Source organism: Crocodylus siamensis, chromosome 3, assembly GCF_052110815.1.
Source record: "Crocodylus siamensis isolate JL-2025a chromosome 3, ASM5211081v1, whole genome shotgun sequence".
Classification (NCBI taxonomy): domain Eukaryota; kingdom Metazoa; phylum Chordata; order Crocodylia; family Crocodylidae; genus Crocodylus; species Crocodylus siamensis.
In genome coordinates this window covers 123577866-123597352 of record NC_143397.1, presented here as the reverse complement: position 1 = coordinate 123597352, position 19487 = coordinate 123577866, and the positions used below count along the sequence as shown (strand labels likewise).

Sequence of the window (19487 nt, the reverse complement as noted above, 5' to 3'; positions counted from 1 at the left end):
TGACAGTTACCCGCATCCAGGCAAACACCAAACACCTTCTACCTGAAGCCACATCCTACTATCATCCTGCACCTGCCTAACTAGTTGATGAGAAGTTTTTTTTCTGGTGGTTGGTGTCCTATGTATACTTTCACAGGTCACAGGAACAGTGGCTAGGATGGGTCACCATGAGTCAGGAGAAGAACGGTAACAGCAGCGAGCTAATCCTTGTCTCATTGTGGAGACTACGATTGAGTTGTAAGAAACCTGGCACTCTGCACTTTACTGGACCACCTGACAACACGGATGCATGAATCTTCCACAAAGGACCATGATGTCCTGCAGCATAGTCAAGAAAGGGAACAAGTATTTCCCTGCAACTGGAGTTCTTTGAGATGGACTATTCAAACGCATAAACTCAGTGAGGGTTCACATACCTCAACCAAACTTAGAGACTGACTTTACCTTCATGTTCTCCATGTAGTGTACCCTTGCCTACCCTTTCATAGTCTATTTCAAGGACAAGAGGGAACAGACCACAACTGAAAAAAGAACTAACAACAGCTGATTCCATGGATCTACATGTCAGGCTAATAGAGATAGAGGGAGAGTTTTTTAGCTGTGGATGAATCACCAAATCATTAGGGATCATACAGAAGGTCATAACTATTTTAGAGGGTAATAGAGCTGGTGAATGAAATGAAGCCAGCAAAGGGAGACCAAATTCTCCACATCTGGAAGGAGCAAGTACTGGGTGACTTTCTCCAGGCAACACCTTTCAGTCCATGATGGACCATGATGACAAATTCTGCCTAATTTGTCAAGAGTGACTTCGGTGAAAGGAAAGTCATGGTGATCTGCAAAAACCTGTACCAGATGTCTTTCCTGAAAGCTTAGTTCTACCTAGAAGCAGCAAGTTAAATAAGTTAATACTAATTCACAAGGCCATTGAGACGTGGACATTCTCTACTAAGCATCTAAAATGTAACCCAGGACCTTTTTCACCATTTTCCTTTTCTCTCTTCATGTCAAAATGTGTCACATCTTAATTTGTAATACCAAGTATACAAGGTCAAGATAACGGGCTTGGTTCTCCATACCCTGCACAGTGAACAGTCACTTGCACCTATAAAAAGTGTGTATAAAACAGATATAACTCATTCCCAGATCAGAATTTTACATTCGCTTTGTATAACCGTAACTGCTCAAGGTGCAAGGCAGTAGAGAATCAAGTTCCATCTCATTACCTGTTCTGAGAAACAATTTGCACAAAACCTCTGGCATTTTGTTTATACATTGATCCTTAACAGCAATAAACCTTGCTTGTATAAACTCTTCACGTTAAAAACTAGTGGAAAATGTTTTCATGCATCTTCTTGTTAAGCAATGGGAGCGTCTACACGAGACGTTTACTATGGAGTTGCCTTAGTTCTGCAGCAAAATGTCAGTGTCTACATGTGCGATACTATTAGGATGGAGTAAAACAATTGACCCTGCCATAGGATAGCACTGCCAGACACAAGTACTATCCTACAGTGGAGTTAACTTCACTGCAATGCACGTACAGACACTGACAAGGTTGGCTGGGGCATGAGGATGATTCAGTGTGGGGGCTGCATGCTGGCTAGCCCCCTAAGCTTGGCGGTACACCCCCTGCAGAAAGCACTGCCCATGCTGCCTGCGGGCGATCGCTGCTCGCCACCCTGCCCCCCCACTGCTGGTGGCATCTGTGGGCAGTCCCCAATTGCTGCTGGTCTATGGGTGGTCGCCGATCACTGATCGGCTCTCACCCCCTGCCCCCACCGCTGACACCACTGTGGCCGTCTGCAGGAGGTTGCTGTTTGCTGCCACCTGCGGGAGCTTGTCTGGCCCCCCACAGCCTCCAGGGGTGCATGGTGTTCATGCTAATACTTACTGTTATTATTCTGCTGCTTTAGCAGCCATTGAAGACAAAGATGAGTGTTTTGGTGTAAGAACCAAAAAGTTAGCATCCACAACACTTTTTAACCTGACTTTATTATGAGGAATGCATAATTGGCAGAGTCTCTGAGTATCTCTTGTCACTTCCTTTAAAATTTTTTAAATCATAGGCCCACACAGTGTCTATTCCCTCTCCAGTAGTATAATCTGGCATCCAATGTGGGAAAGGAAAGCGGCAGGCAATGACTCTGGCATCATACTCGAGTTCATCTTCAAGCTTCTTCTCCAACTGTGGCATCTGCAGAACAACAACAAAAGCCACTGAGCGGGTAAGACAGAAGCATTCTCTCTTGAATTATTTTAAATGCCTGAGACAAATCCAAGGTTTAAAGATCTCTGTTTTAGTCCTTGGAAGCTTTTATGATGCAGAATCACATTCTTCCTAGCTAGCTTTTCATTTACTCTGATGCTTAACATTTACATACATTTTTATAATTTATGATCATTTTAAGTAAGAGCTAGATCATCCCCTAGGCAAGAAATCTGAGTTTGAGGGGAAAAAAACCTGCACTATTGGATTCCTCTTTCAGCCTACAGCCCTGGGAAGGGTAAGTCCTTCTGTTATGTCCCAGGTTCCATGTCCCTCCCATGTCAAGGGAAGGTCAAGGTCTTTAGTGTTCCCATGATGGCTCTTAAAACAGTCGATGCTTCTCTGATACCTCTGACCCCAAGTTAATATAAATTGGGCTGTGGTTACTATGTGAATAAATATTGACTTACATCTGAATAAGCAATGGTGTAGAGAAATCAATCACCTTGGCCCCAAACTGTCACCATGTGCAACAATACCACAGGACCAGCATGCACCACTCCTTTTACAAGTACAACCCCAGGGCTAGGGCTCCACCCAGTCCTACTCCCATCCATTTGTAGAAGACTGGGCAGATAATCAAACCCAAAGAAAAAAAGACTGCCTTACTAGCACAAAACAATGGTTCAGCTACCTGGTCATTTTGTGTCCTAGAGCATAGAGGCTAATTTTTATTACAATTCAGGAAACAGATGATGATGTTATGCTGACATACAATAATGTACAACTGTTTAAGCAATTTTTTAGTGTATGAAAAGATATTTCTCTCAAAACATATTTGTAGATGTGAGATTAACAGCCTAATTGTGTTCAACAAAAATATTTTTTTCATGCACCGTAAATTACTTGCCTCTTATTTTCTAAAAATTACTATAGTATCAAAAGAAAGATAAGTAATACATACATATATAATGCATCTTAGAAAGCCACTGCCTGAATTAAAGACTGTGTTAAAAGAAACCAAAAGTTTCTTACAAACGCAATAGACAAGGTTTTATACAGAACTCTTCATGTCATCAGTGGCAGGCAGACATTCTTTCCCCAGCTCCAAAAAACCAAAACAACAAAAACACTATCAAAAGTTGCAAATAGTTTCTACTGTCAAAACCTTGAAAGCACATTCTGCAGCTGCAGAATAACTTTAATGTATCATTCTTTTAAAAGATAAATTGAAGTTTCAAAAAGATCATTCTCTTTGAGGCACTGATATTCACAGACTTACCACAGATTACTTTAAAATATTTAAGCATTCTGTATTCCAATTTTGTTCAAACAAAGAAGGCCTGTAAATATCTGTGCTACTATTCTTTTATTTTCTGATCATTTTGCTTATTTAACATTGACTTCGATATCTCAGGCTGAGCTAACATAAACCTCAAAATGAAAAGAGCCAATTCTGCTACACACATTACACATAAATAAATAAACAAGTCTTAACATACAAAAATGCAAAACACTGGCACGATCCATCAATTTCAGGCATAATTACACTGAAGTATTTTGAAAATCAGTCACTGTATTATATTGTAACTATAACTCCAATCCTTTAACTGGAATTGGCCTATACTAGTAAAATGAAATGTCTCAACAATATTAACTGTTTAGATCTTTTTTCAAAGATGCATACTGCATATGTGCACTTTGGGGGCTTTCTTTTTTTTTTTTTTCACACACTGAATATGTACTATACTATATTAATATTGTCAAAATTTCTATTTTTTTAAACCCTCCTTTACTACAAATGTAATGTTTTTTTACTTTGACCAAATCCTACATAGCACTATCAAACCTGTACCTTTACAGAAAGCTTGCATGAATGGATGGATGGATCATTCAGTGTATCCCAGGGATCATTAAATCCAGACTGTGCAAGTTAGTTATAAATGTCAAATGGCAAAACTAAGGCAGCTGACAGTCATTCAGTTAAAGGCAGGATGGGATCTGATGTGTGATCCCAACAATTGCACCTCTTCCATGTCACATATACATGGCAGGACAGGCAATTTTGGGATCAGAGATCAAATCCCAAGAGCATCCACCTGGCAGTACAGTGGGAGACCAGGATCATGATCCCAAGCTCCCTTTGCACTGGCAAAGGTGCCTGGCAATCAACAGTTTGTCAGGGGGCTCTGGGAAGCCACCAAGCTAGTTGTATAACGTTGTGGCTGGTTTCACTTTTTGTTGTGTCATTAATTGTATGAACATCTGACCAACTACACTTTAAGGTATGATTAACAGGGTTCATGAACAACATGTGCCCCTGGAGGCTGGCGGGGCATGGCAACTGCCCACAGGCAGCAGCAAGTTGCAACCGGCTGCAGGCACTGCCGGCACCATCAGCAGCGCTTGTCTCAGGGGGTGCATATGCACCTCCCATGCATCGCCAATAACTGAGTTAAGTGCATCTTAAGTGTAACACCTTCCAGGGGCCTAAGTAACATGTTTATGGCTTTTGTCTAGCCCAACACTACTTACAAGATATATTCACCTATACAAAAGAGATGGAGAAAATAAGTCAGAGGTTCAAAAGCTAGGTCCAATCATACAAAATGATGAGACTCCCAACTCCACTCTGACATCAGAGCAGGTTGTGAGAAGTCCTAAGTTCTTCATATGTTTGAGCCCATTGCATATGTGGCAAGAATTACAAACACACAAAAACTAAAAGCCCAATCCTAAGTGTGCTCTTATTCCACTCTGCTCAAGTCCCCAATAAACGGGTAATGCAGAAGGTATATGGGCCTTAGGGCTAAGATGATAGTATGTTACAAAAGCAGTAGCTTTAATGTTTCTTCAAGGACTTAGCAAAGCGGAATAAGACCACACTTATGTCCCTAACAGGTGGAATATGATCATGCCCTAATTACTTTGACTGGAAGTATTTTACACAAGGTTTGTGGAAGTAAAATATTTTTTCTTTTTTTTTTTCCTTTTTGTAAAGGCTGCGGCACTTTCCTCTACTATTGAAACTGATCAAATAACCCAATGGCCAATTTGCACCATATTAGGCCCCTACTAATTAAAAACTACATAACAAATGTTTTCATTCAGTTGGATGACATTTGCTGTTCTGTGCAACTGTTTTCTTCTAATTTACCATGTTGTCTGTCTTCATCTGCACGTTCGCCCTCGGGGATTCTGCAATGCGGCTGCAGAATTTCTAACTGCAGATTCATAGCTGTACCAGCAAGTGAACCAGACAGTGATCATGATATCACTCAGTACAAGGGTGCCCTAATTTTTTCACACATTAACTGCAAAGACAACCACTACACTATGGTCTTGTCAAAATCATGCAACCAAACACTTGGTATTGTAAGTCAAAGATATGCTTGGAACAAAGGCTTCTAGTGCCCTCTCCTGGAACAAAAATTACCACTACAGTAAACCAACCAATATAGGTCTATATCTCAGCCTCCTGGGAACAAATGCAATAAAACTTCTGGAACACATTCAAATATTGAAGAGACATTTCCTTTCAATATGCTAACAAAAGTGAAAATAAAATTTAATTATAAGCTACATAATTATCAAAATGAGAGCATTGTGGCCGGTGCTTTAGTCAGATAAACCTTTAGTACTACAGCCTTCAAGAACAAAGAGGACAAACAGAAGGAAGATATTGCTATATTTCTTCCTGCAACTCCTTGTTAATGTTGCAACAATATTTTATCACAGATTATTCCCATTACAGACTACATGTCTAGGCCATATCAGTATGATACAAAGCTCTTCATACATTCCATCTCACTGAGACAGCTCAAAAAAAAAAAAGCATTTATGGGGAAATGAAATGGGGGTTTTTGAAATGTGTTTAAAGCACATAAAAGACAATTCTCTAATACAGTGTTTATTTTAAAATGAGAGGAATTTTAGTATAAAAAATCCAACAACACTTGGGGGAAAAAAAATGTAAAAAATTAACATGAAGTTTGACAACATCCATGTAGTATACCACAAAATTGGTTGCTTTCTTGCAATACCATTTTCACAATATTAAACAGCAATATAATTTCAGAAAGAGGCTGATGTTTCTGAGTGATAGACAACTTCCTCTAAAAATAAAAAAATAATTTCCCTGTATAATCTACAAACTAGTAATCACACTAAAAGCACCCCATCCTGCTAATCTTTACAAATGTATTTGAGGGTTTTTTCAATGCTACTAAATGAGGTGTTTTCACATTCTGAAGAATGCATGAACAGAATATTGAACTTTGATTTTCAGCCAACCAGTCCACAGAACTGAGCTAAAATTAGTCACTGCTCATCTTACTTGAAAATTATCTTACTGAAAAATCTGAAGAACAATCAATTTCAACTGAACATTTCATTAATTTTTCCAAGTAATTAAAGATGCATGTAGAAGGTCACAGCATTAATGTTCTAAACTGTATTGAAATGTGGATTGTGAGAGGCACTGAACTGAAGTTTCAGAAGCACACTTAAATACTTGAGATTTATATTTTGTTCACAAGCTTCAAGTTGTAGCAGCAGGATGCAATATATCTTAATAATTATTAAATACTAATAATCTAAAATCCATTATGCTGTTAAAATAAGTAACTGAATGTCAAATGTACTACACTAAGTGGGCTCATTTTCTAAATCAATATAGCAATTTCAACTGGTTTAGTGTAAGACTACTATAGACAGTTAAAGATAAGTTAAAAAAAACAGAGAGACTTACCATCTGAGGTACCCCAAATATAACAACATTTGTATACTGGGAAAATCTAACCTATAAAAAAATTACAAATATGTTTATTATGCAGAGTATGTATAATCTAAGATGATACCAAAATTATTAGCCCACCTATTCATTCCCTTGCCCCAGGGACTAGGACAACAAACCATGTAGAAGCCGTTACAGCAGCTTTAGGCCACTTAAAGATTTCCCTCCACACTAGGTAGCTTTGCAGACTGTGCCCCAGACTGGCTCTACGTGCCACCTGTAGCACACAACTCAGACTAGCCCCATTCATCATGTGCCACACGGTGGGCTGAGGCAAAGGGCAGTGTGTGCTACATGCAGTGCCCAGGTCTGGAGTCGGCATGCATACTGCAAATAGCACACAGGGCAGTCCAGGGCACGCATGCTGCATACATGTCTGAACTGGATCAGCCCTGCATGAAGGATCTGACATGTTGGATTTGCATGGGCCTGATTTAACTCATTCAGCCATGTTTAATTTCAAGGTTACTGTTTTCAAATTTGCTCCTTGCTTCTGTCTGCTCAGGAAGAGAAGCATCTGACAGTAATGAGAGGTGGAAGGGACTGCCAGGGGAAAAAGATGGGAGGATACAGATAGTTAAAGGGCTACTTGACTACGTAGATTTATTTTCCCTGCTCTGAATGTGGGAGGGGGAAAAATTCAAGGCAAACCTCTGATCATTCAATTCTACACCTGGAAAATTGTAACAAATTTATAAAATGTCCATAAATAGAACATAATTATTGGGAGGCCGCCTAATAACTAGGGTCGTCTTCTATTTGAGTAAATGCAGTAATTAAATGATCGTATATTGTTTTCAAATAATACAACGTACCTATATGTATGCACGCATACATACATCCACACACGCAAGCACAACTATACATACATCCACACACACAACTCCATATTCTACGGTATTTAGAAGTTGTAAAAAAAACTTATGATTTACAGCTGATTGAAAAACAATGTGACTATCTAAGTTTACCACATAATGCATGCATGCATAATTTGGTAACCTTATCTTTCATATTTCCCAACTTTTGGATGCTTAAATTAACCACGTTAAAAAACCCAAGCTAAAATAATGTTAACAGACTATCACAAACAGCTGTATATTTTTCTTTAAAATGTAAAAATTTAAATTTAAAAATCCTTTTTTTTTAAATTCACCAGTCAATTTATTTTGTACTTTGGTTTCTATAGGTAATTTTTTAAACCAATGCATACCTTCCATAAATCTGAAATGTAAAATTTGGCATCGTGATGCACACCTTCCCTCCAAGCACAGTATCTGGAGTACCAGACTAGCCAGGGATTTAATTCATAACCAACAGCTCTGAATCCTTCTTTTGCAGCTGCTATCACCTACAAAGAAACAAAAAAGGATCTTTATTAAGGACCAGAGCAAGTTATAGCATGCCACTGTTTAAACCAAAATTGTGCTTACTTCAAGTAAGCACATAAGAGAAAAATGTAATTTTATTCAGAGCAGAAATCAAGGAGTCCTTTATTTTTGTCTATTTTCAGGACTGGAGCTTTCATTTAGAAGTTTTTACATGCAAGCTTAATTTTACTGCCTTGACTATTTCCACTGAAATAAATTAAAACATTCCTCTTTATAAATTAAGTACACAAGTACATTTGCAAGATTGGTGTGCAAATCCAGAACACTGCCATGACTTTTGCACATATTTAAGAATGCAACTAGCATTGGTGCCTTGCCTATAAACTGGTATGGACAAAAAGCAGTGAAACAGAGTATATGTGCCTGTGCTCATCTACAAACACAGGTGGTGTCCCAGCCGCCTGCGGAGGGTTTAGATTGAGAGTGTGGTTGGGGGTAGAAAGGTAAGAAAGATTTACTGATGTAAAAAAACACAACTACACGTAATAACAAGACAGACGACGACAGACAAAAGCAATTCACGTTGGCAACTTATCGGCAGTCCCTCTGATGCCTGAGACACAGTAAACTTCTCTTTCCACAAAGCTCAGCGAGGTTAGGCGTCCCCGAGCAATGCGAGGGGAGGACCCTGGAATGCAGTTCTTGGGCTCCTCGAGGTCCACGGGCCCACTGATCCAGGCAATAGCTAACGAATCCTTTTCACAGAGCTGCATCTTCCTTCTGAATGGTTTCCAAATATTTCAGCTAATTTATAGCTTCTGAAGGACACTGATCGTGTACGACCACTTAGATTCCTTTTTCTTCAACTCTTCAGACTGACCAATAGCAGTACGGGCCTTGCACTTCTTTGGTGAGGTAATTTTAACTGTGCCACAGGGCCTTACTACTCTAGGCTTTGCTAGATTTACTAGGCCTTACTTTACACAAGGCCTCACTACATTTTAAACTATAATTAGGTTTTTAGCAACAACTTACAGCTTAGTATCTAAACAAATACATAAAAACATTTGGTCTACTCTTAATAGAGCCTTCAGCAAGCACTTTTATCACACAGACATACTTTTCAGCTGCCACGGGGGACCTGGAACCTCAAAGGTCATTCAGGTGTCTAACTCCCATTGATTTCAATCATTGGGAGTTAGACACATAAATTACTTCTGAGAATCTGGGACAATGCACTTAACACAGAAAGTGCCAAAGTAAATAGTTTTTACTACGGTCCTTTTCTATTACAGGTAATTACACAGTATCGTTGTCATGAATAGCATACCACTGTTTCAATTTTAATAATGGATGTACGATTTAAAAATTATGATTGTCAGCCTGCTTTTGTTAAGCAAAGTAGTCTAGATTCTAAATTTTAAAATATGTAAAACTGCTCACCTGCTTCACTAATAAGCTACTGGTTGCAGGTTATATTCTACTCATCATAATAATAAGTAATCTCAATAAATCCTAATTAAAATGAGTAAGGAAAGCATGCTTTGGTATTTAGTATAAATAATTTCTAGCTCCTGCAGCTTTACATGAAAAAAACATTGTAGGTCCCACACATAAATAAAGCCATGCACTCATGTTCTGATTATTCAGAGATCAGACATAAAACAATATAAGATTAATGAGATTATATGGTAATACCATGTACAACTTGCAAGAAGTATGAAATACAGGTTTGACAAGTATTTTAGTGTCTGCCTCATGAAAACTTTGATTAGGAATTCTGTATGACAAAATTATAGGAATATAGAGTAGGAAAAGGAGCAGATATTTTTGTTTCTGAATAAAACTGGTCAAATAGCATTCAAGTCACATAATCTAATAATTTTGTCACATTTCCACGATAGCATTTGAAGAATCTTATTCTCGCAATCTGCCCAATGGTACTCCTAGGTAAATGAACAACAGCCTGAAGTTTGTGACCTGCACACTTAAGAACAGCTTCACCAGTTTTGGGCTGGATCCACGAAGGGAATAAAGTATGGTAACACACAACATCATCATGCCTTCTTTTGAAGTGTCTGGCACCTGGAACGTGATTCACAACCCTGAGTTAGGTACTCAGATTCCCCATGCAGCATGTGGGGAGACTTAGGTGCCTAAGAATAGGATTCACAACAAGCAGCATGCTGATTTGGGGGCACAAAACAAGCCAATGGGTTTGTGGGTTTGAACCACTTCAGGTCAAGCAAAACACTGAATCCAGGTTTCCCATTTCCTGGAAGAGCACCCTAACCTCATGGCTGTTAAAGGCAAGCACTGCTACCATTTTCATTCAGAATGATCATAGCTTCTGCGTTTTGCCCTGAATGCAATGCTATGCATGTTCACTATGTTCCCAGTAGACCTACTGGATCAGACCCCACAGGCAACTTATAAACTGTCTAATTGGTGAATCCCAGTTCAACATAGGCATGAAATAGGCACAAAATGGTCACCCTGCCAAAATGAACATAGTTCTGGGCATATGCAACGGCATAACTTTAGGCAATTTAGGAACTTTGAAGAAAACTTTGGCACCTATGGACTTTGGGGAGCCTAAGCAGTTAGGAAGGGGTTTTGTGAATCGTATTTTGGCACTTAAATTCTACACAAGGCTCATTAGAGCTTCTTCTTGTGGATCTGGGCCTTTTTTGAAAATTTCTAGGGTTGAGGGGGACAAAGTTGCAACATAATATCATGCACAAAATTTAGGATATTTAGAGCACTCACAATTCGTCCATCTCCACTACCAATATCGACCAGAGATCCATTTCTGCATTGTAACATTTTCAGAACATTTTCAGTCTGAGTTGAAGTTGCAGGAACAAAAGGCAGGCAAATTTTTCTCAGTGCTGGAGTTATGAAGGGAGTGACAACAGCATAGAGTGCTACCAGTGTCCCACCAACAACACCAGTAACCAGCAATCCCCAGTTCTTTTTTCTTGAATTGTCATTATCAAAACTCATATTCTAAGATGTCTTGTGGATGGCTATCTTGCTTCAACATTGACAAAGAGAAACTGAAAAAAAAGGAAAAGCATATGTAACAACTTATTTGAAACCAGAAATATGTCACCATTTTAATAGGCAAGTGCTTGCTGATGATACCAAGATATTTGAAAAAACATGAGTTCATAATAAAGCTTCCATTTCCTCTGAACCGGAGATAAATTCCCAAATCATATTAACAAAAGATGAAACTGTCTTGGAGAAAATTATAAGGTCCGAATTTAATTTTAACATCTATTCTTCCCACTATATTCTATAATTGTCTTTTCTGCTTCACCTACAACATTCAAATATTAAGCAGTAAGGAATCTATTTTCATCTGTGTTTCAGGGAATTTACATGTTTAACTCCCATTAACACAAATAGAAGTTAAGTACATAAATCCCACATAGCAAGAAATGAAACACCTACCCTCAAAGGAAAAAAGAAAGAGACTGTTCTTTTTCCTAATGATTACAAACTTTCTACTGAAACTAATATCAGTAGCCTTTCTCTCATCAAAATCCAATTATTTTCTGTTATGAAAGAAGAACTTTTTTTTCTCCTTTTAGGGCAGACATGTTATATTAAGTAACTGAAGTGCAGTGCACAGCTGGATGATAACATTGTGGTTTAAATAGTCATAGTAGTTAGATTAAAACAGTACACAATGCTTCTCTTTATCTCATTTGGTTTGTAGTTCTTGGGAGTGCTATGTTATATGTCACTGCAGTGCAATGCAATACCATGCAGATACCCCAAACTAGCTGTGTTTGTTCTCAAGTCCCAGAGCCAGCAGTGCAGTCATAGATTTCATAGACATTAGGGCTGGAAGGGACCTTGGAAGATCATCGATTCCAACCCCCTACCAAAGAGGCAGGAAGTCAGCTGAGGTCATAGGACCCCAGCAAGATAAATATCAAAATTTCTCTTGAAGGCATTCAAAGTAGGTGCTTGAACCACCTTGGATGGCAGGATGTTGCAGATCTTGGGGGCTCGGACAGTAAAGAAATTCTTCCTTATGTCTGGCCTGAAACGGTCTTGTAGTAGTTTATGACTGTTTGACCTTGTCATCCCTTGGGGCACTCTGGCGAACAAGTGTTCCCCCAGATCCTGGTGAACTCCCCTGATAAACTTATAGGTGGCCATCAGATCACCCCTGAGCCTGCGCTTTTCCAGGCTGAAGAGTCCCATAGCTCTCAGCCTGTTGTCGTAATGTCTGTTTTCGTGACCTCTGATCATGAAGATCAGAGTCACGTTGCTGTGGCTGCATAGGGCCAGCTAACAAGTTAAGTAGAAATGTTTATTAACCTCAGCACTACATCCCAGCTAATCGAGGGTTAGCCCTTGCATGCTACAGATAGACCAGTAAGAATCCAAACATCAAACATTTTTACACAAAAAGAAGCGCCTGGCGCTATAACGCTTGCAGTTGTATAAGCAGTGAAATCCACATCAGCAATGAGAAAATGGCAGTGGCTCAGTGGTGGAGCCGCATGCGGCCAAGGTGGGAGTGGGGGGAGGCATGGGCACACGCAGCTGCCGGGGCAGCAATGCAGACGGCGGCGGAGCAGAGGGCGCCTTTCCAGCACATCCTGGGGAGGCTGCGGCTGGGAGGACAAGGAGGAGCCCGGACTGGGGCTCCTGTGCGTGGCAGCAGCTCTCCCTGCTCTGCTCCACGCCTCGCTGCAGACATGCTCAGTTGAGCCGAGTCTCTGTTGCAGCCTCTCGAATGCACTGAGGAGCCCCCGCTCCCTCCCACCTCCTGCAAGGCAGAGAGTGGCGGAGGCTGCAAAGCGCTGCACAGGTGTCTCCTGACAAGACACATCTCTCTCCACCTTTGATTAGTTTCCACTCTGGCTGATATCTTTTCCACATTTGATCTGTCGACTTGCATTATGCTTCTTTCATTATGAAAAAGTGTTTATTTTAGTCAAGTGTTTGGTATTTGGTGTTTGCTGGCCCGCTGGGCAACCCTTGCAAAGCCAGCAGACCAAGGCACTTAAGGGAGCCTACCCCTGCCCCGGCCCTGGCACAATCTGTGGGCAAGGCAAGAGCCCCCAAGGGGACACTTGCCTGCCTGTACACTAATGCCAGGAGCCTGACTTCAAAAAAGCTTTCAATCTGGTATCCCATGATCACCTCTTGGCCAAACTGGCCAGTTGTGGCCTTGGCTCCACCATGATCCGCTGGCTGGGAAACTGGCTCCATGGTCAGACCCAGAGGGTTGTAATTGATGGCAGTCACTCACCGTGGTGCCCTGTGACCAGTGGGGTCCCTCAAGGCTCTGTCCTGGGACCCATACTGTTCAACATCTTCATTAATGATGTGGACATTGGAGTCAGGAGTGGACTGGCCAAGTTCGCCGATGACACCAAACTTTGGGGCAAAGCATCCACGCCAGAAGATAGGCGGGTGATCCAGGCTGACCTGGACAAGCTCAGCAAATGGGCAGACGAGAACCTGATGGTGTTTAACACCGAAAAATGCAAAGTTCTCCACCTTGGGAGGAAAAACCTGCAGCATCCTTATAGGCTCGGCAGTGCTACGTTGGATAGCACTACAGAAGAAAGAGACTCGGGGGTCACCATTGACCACAAGATGAACATGAGCCTGCAATGCGATGCTGCGGCTAATAAAGAGACCAAAACGCTGGCTTGCATCCATAGATGCTTCTCGAGAAAATCCCGGGACGTCCTTCTCCCCTTGTACTCGGCCTTGGTGAGGCTGCAGCTGGAGTACTGCGTCCAGTTTTGGGCTCCACAATTCAAAAAGGATGTGGAGAAGCTTGAGAGAGTCCAGAGGAGAGCCACGCACATGATCAGAGGTCAGGAAAACAGATCTTACGATGACAGGCTGAGAGCCATGGGACTCTTTAGCCTGGAAAAGCGCAGGCTCAGGGGTGATCTGATGGCCACCTATAAGTTTATCGGGGTGACCACCAGGATCTGGGGGAACGTTTGTTCACCAGAGCGCCCCAAGGGATGACGAGGTCGAACGGTCACAAACTCCTGCAAGACTGTTTCAGGCTGGACATAAGGAAGAATTTCTTTACTGTCCAAGCCCCCAAGGTCTGGAACAGTCTGCCAGCGGACGTGTGGTTCAAACACCTACATTGAACACCTTCAAGAGTAAATTGGATGCTTATCTTGCTGGGATTCTATGACCCCAGCTGACTTCCTGCCCTTTGGGCAGGGGGCTGGACTTGATGATCTCCCGAGGTCCCTTCCAGCCCTGATGTCTATGAAATCTGTGAAATCTGTATTATTTCATTGTTGCTTTTATAATGTTTTTATTTTGGATTTTAAACCACATTTCCAGTCCCATTTCATTGTCACTTCCTGCAACTTCATTGGTTTCAAAGGTCACTTCCTGATGTGATACCACTTCCCGTGATGTCTTTGAATATGGCTTGCCGGCCCACTGGGTAATAAAAAGTTCATGATCTGGCCGCATATTCAAAAAGGCTGGACACCCCTGTTCTAAACACTGTCCAGCAAAGGGCAATGAAAATGGTGAGGCATATGCTGATGGAACGGAGCTTATTTAGTCTGGAGAAGAGAAGACTGAGGGGAGATTTAATAGCAGCTTTCAACTACCAGAAGGGGGGCTCCAAAGAGGATGGAGCTAGACTGTTCTCAGTGGTGGCAGATGACAGAACAAGGAGCAACCATCTCAAGTTGCAGGAAGGGAGGTGTAGGTTAGGTATTAGGGGAAACTCTCTCACAAGGAAGGTAGTAAAACACTGGAACAGGTTACTCAGAGACACTGTGGAATCTCCATCCTTGGAGGTTTTTTAAGACCCAGGTAGCCAAAGCTTTGGCTGGGATGATCTAGTTGGGGATGGTCCTGCTTTGATCAGGGCTTGAACCAGATAGCATGAGGTCCCTTCCAACCACAATACTACCTTGCCAGAAATCTGATTTTCTTTAAAACAAGGTGCATGTACTATATTAGTCTTATAACCCTGAAGTCATCTAGGCCATGGACAGATGTACATCTGAAGCACTCTCGTGCCATACAGATATGCAGCACCTTACTAAAGCTCTCCTGCCAGACTGCTTCAAAATCACAGTGGTGATTCCTAGCTATAGGGCTGCTCAGTTCTCTGTGGAGTGTGGAGCAGACAACCCATGAGCGCTCTCCTGTGTCTCAAGAACTGCAGAAACTGAGGAATATTTCTTGCCAGCCCTCCTGGAGAGAGCAGTACCCCCACACTATGAGCTGATGAACATGGCTGAATCTTAGCTCCTGACTTTTTATACTTCCAGTCTTTCTGTCAGGTGACAATCTGATTAGTCCTCATTCCAGGGCAAATGTGGTGGTGGGAGGGGGGGAGAGTTGACAAGCCTGTTGGTAACTTTATTGCTTAGATAATGTTTTCCCTGGTGGAGGTTGGGAAGAACGACAGCTCTGCTCATTGAAACCCAGCTTCTTACCCAGCATTTGCACGTGAATACCAGGCACCTCCATTTAAGGCCTACTTACTACTCAGTCTGTGCTACCAACCTCTAGAGTGTCAGGCCAACACTGAAAACAGTAAAGAAGAGAAGAGAAAAAGTTAGTAACAACAAGCCCACAAATCCAAAGTGGAGCCAGCAGCTTCGCAAAGATATATATATACACCCTAGCCAACTTTACAGTGTTGTCATCCAAGCCATTAGCATTGCCACACACAGTACCCCTGCAGCAGCAAGGTCCCTTATTTCTGCTGGCAGAGCAGCACCACTTCTGTAAATTACAAAAGGTTTTTGCCTGAAAGCATACATAGATGTGCCCGCACTCTCTGCCAACTGCTGAGGCACCTCTACCAGCTGATGCCTCCCAGCGTGCATGGCATTCCCTGCCGGAAACTGCACAAGTAGAGACATGTTCTAGTGGCTTTCCTGCGGTGGCTGCTGTGTGCCTGCAGGCAACCTGTATCAAACACAAACCCAAAGAGTATGTAACCTTGTAACCACCGAAAGCTGTAGCAATAGACTCCTCAAATCAATGGGGGCTAAACATTTTGGCAGACATGGCACAAATTAGCCCTACACGCACCCCCAATGCCACTCCGATCCCTTTCCCTTACCCAATGTGCTGCTCAGCTTTCTGCTCTTCCCTATGCTCCATGCCTAATCTGATGCTCTGCATGCTGCTCCCTGGCCTCTGTCACTGTGCTGCCTGTTCCCTCCTCAATATGCCACATGACACACACAAGTTACCCGTGCCACTTACAGCACCCAGGTTGCAGGTTAGCCATCCCTGCCCCAAATCATCATTCATACTGAAATAATATTTTGTAATCACGTAAGAGAAACTTACAATAACAAACACACAATTAAAAAAAAAGTACTCTCTCCAATACATACTCACCTTTTTGTTCCACAGTTAAGTTTTACGGACGTCGTTATAAGCAGATGAGAAATGAGACACTGCTGGATTGATCATGAAGATTGCATAACAACAATGCATCATGAACGATCCTCTATCAATTGCTATTAATTTGTACCTTTCTTTACCCAAAATATTTTAAATGCCACTACAATTTTACTTGACAGCATACAAATTTATATGATCAGTATGCTGTATGCATTTTGTGGTAAAAGGCAGTTTAACAAATGTTAGGTCTGCAACAATAAAGTACGTATGTTATTTCAACAACCAAAAATATGTAGACATCTGATTTTTGATCTCTTGCACTTTGCTTTCACATATTAAAAGGGCCAGTTGGTACTATAAACACTAATTTACTGAAATTACCATACTTTCTCAAACACAACATACACCTCTTACCCAAAAAATCAGACCCCCCCCCCCATGTTTTAAGCAAAAAAGCTAGGTGTTTGGCTGGAGAGAGAAGCACCCTACTGTGATTCTGCTCCACAGTGTAACAACTTGAGTATTAGTACAGGTTTCCCTCGCTTTATGCAGGATCTGTATGTGCAAATTCGCTCTTACGTGATGACCCTTTTTATACCAACAACTCGTTATATGCAAGGTAAATCTACTCTTATGCGATCTGTATGGTGGAAACCTGCAGTCAGCTGCTTTGTGCATTGCACTGTGGGAGTGATGAGCACTAAAATATAGGCTCCCGTGTGGCTCTGTTCTCCTTGCTCATTATCTGTGACACGTGGTTCTGTAGTTCCCATCGCCATTATGATAGTGCCCAGTGCTCGTGTGTACTGTCTGCTGCTGGTGAGTACCAAAATTGTCTTGTGAAAGTGGTAGAAATGGGTCTGGGGGTCAGCACAGCTGAGGTCTTAGAACACATCCCTATTTGCTACATTATAAAGTGGGTTTCCTTTATGCAAATTCAAGTTATGCACTGCTTTCCAGGAACGCACGTACAGCATAAAGCGAGGGAAATCTGTATTCAGGCTACTGAAGGAGTCAACTGACTTACTGGCTCATTGTTCTTCACTCCAGAGATATTAAGAACCCTCTCTCCTTTTTAATGGTCTTGATGTTCTCCTAATCAAACTAACCTTTCTTTGGGCAATTTTTGCTGTGTGTTCATTTGTCTTGGTCTCTTATTTCACAGCTTCTTCAGCTGTTTTCAAAACCAGAAAGCTACCTATAAACTTGCTGGACATTTGCTGGATTAATAAAGTCTGCTGGCACGTGCTAATTAACGCACTATAGCAGCCTCTCTGTCATGTGTATTCAGTGTCCTGCACTTCCAAATGGTGGTGGAGGCACTTTAACTAAAGCTCATCAAACAAGCTTTAAGTTAAAGCGCCCCGCCACCATTTTGAAGTGCAGGTCACTGAATACATGTGATGCTGTGGGTTCTTTAAATACAGTGGCTCTCAGAGCTGCTCTAATTGAAGTGTCCCGCTTCTCCACCCTGGAGCACGTGGAAAGACGCCCATGGCAACCAGTCTTCAGTAACAGCTTGGGCTTTAGTTAAACCAGAAAGGGAGGGTGATATAGCTAGAGTCAGCTCTGTCCCTCTTCTTAGCAACCCTAACTCTGGAAAAAGCTTTTTTTTTTCCATTTTGCCTTTCAAAAAAGAAGGTGCTATATTTGGGGATGTGTTCTATGCAAGAAAATACAGGTATAATCAAGCATCTAGCCTGATAGAGATTATTTTGGAACGTGTGTGATGAAAGAGGCACAGCCGGCTGATTTTTACCCTGCTTCTAGTTGGGACCAGTTTGGTGATGGGGCTCAATGCCAGCAGGCTTTGCTGTAACTAGTTTTGTAAGCAGGCCACCTACATGTTTGTCCCCGGGGGCAGATGAAATTCTGCCCAGCACCAGGACCCAGAAATTGCTCCATAACTGATTCCCTGTGGCTTTGTTTTATTCTGGGAGGGGGAACTGAGCCTCATCCCCAAGTTGGTAGTTTTGTCATGGCAGCCACAAGCATGGGGTGGGAGCGTGCAGACCTGCCCGGCCTCAGGAGAGCAGTGGGGGCGCTGAGAGCGGGGAGAAGGGGAAGCACCAGGAAGGGCACATCAGGGCGCTTGAGGCAACTCCAGGCTGAGCTCATGCCAGCCCCACCCGGCACCCACATAGCGGGCACCGCAAGGACCAGGGCAGGGGGCGGGGCCAGAACGTCTGCGAGCCAATAAGGAGCCACCGCCCGCCCTGGAGCGGGACCTTGAGGCGGGACAACACGGAGCCGCTTAGCTGAAATGCCGCGCTTGCGCATGCTTGAAGCGGCCCGGCTGGAGGGCCACTCAGCTTGAGCGTCTCTGTTGTGCATGTGCACAGCCACGCGCCTTCCTGCTTCCAGGATAAGGGAGCCACTCCCCCACAGCTCGCTTCATCGCTGATTCCACGCGCTCGCTCCAAGCATAGACGTGCCCGACTCTTCCCATGGCTCAAGTTGCCACCCATAAAGCCCTCCCTCGCCCCCACTCACCTCCCGCGTAGGTCTCGCGAGACTGCAGGCCCCACTACCTCCGGGCACTGCGGCACGGGCGATACCATCCGGCGCGGGGGGAGGAAATGATTCGGGTAGATTTTATGGGGAACGCAGTGCCCGCACCTCTGTCCCCGCCCTGCTCACACAAGGCTCCGGCCCCGCCTCCCTCCCCTTAGGCTGCAGAGCCCGGGGGGTGGCTGCGACGGGCGATTCCGTTAGTGGTATCTCCCCCGGGAAGGGCGGGGCGTGAGCACCGGCCACGCCCCCC

General features: G+C 42.7%; 1 protein-coding gene across 2 annotated transcripts; it reads right to left on the bottom strand.

The window, feature by feature from the left end:
• Window positions 1-1977: 1977 nt before the first annotated feature.
• ATPSCKMT (ATP synthase c subunit lysine N-methyltransferase) lies at window positions 1978-19444 on the bottom strand. 2 transcript variants are annotated; one of them, XM_090039130.1, is made up of 6 exons: window positions 19217-19444; window positions 15799-15889; window positions 11102-11391; window positions 8215-8352; window positions 6960-7010; window positions 1978-2197 (listed from the first exon to the last, which is right to left on the bottom strand). In XM_090039130.1, exons 3-6 carry the CDS (start codon window positions 11336-11338, stop codon window positions 1997-1999), a joined length of 627 nt encoding a protein of 208 aa, XP_089895256.1. In that variant the 5' UTR covers window positions 11339-11391; window positions 15799-15889; window positions 19217-19444; the 3' UTR covers window positions 1978-1996. The 2 variants fall into 2 exon arrangements, with proteins under 2 accessions (XP_089895256.1, XP_089895255.1); XM_090039129.1 differs by lacking the exon at window positions 15799-15889 and having other exon boundaries at window positions 19217-19442.
• Between the last annotated feature and the right edge of the window lie 43 nt (window positions 19445-19487).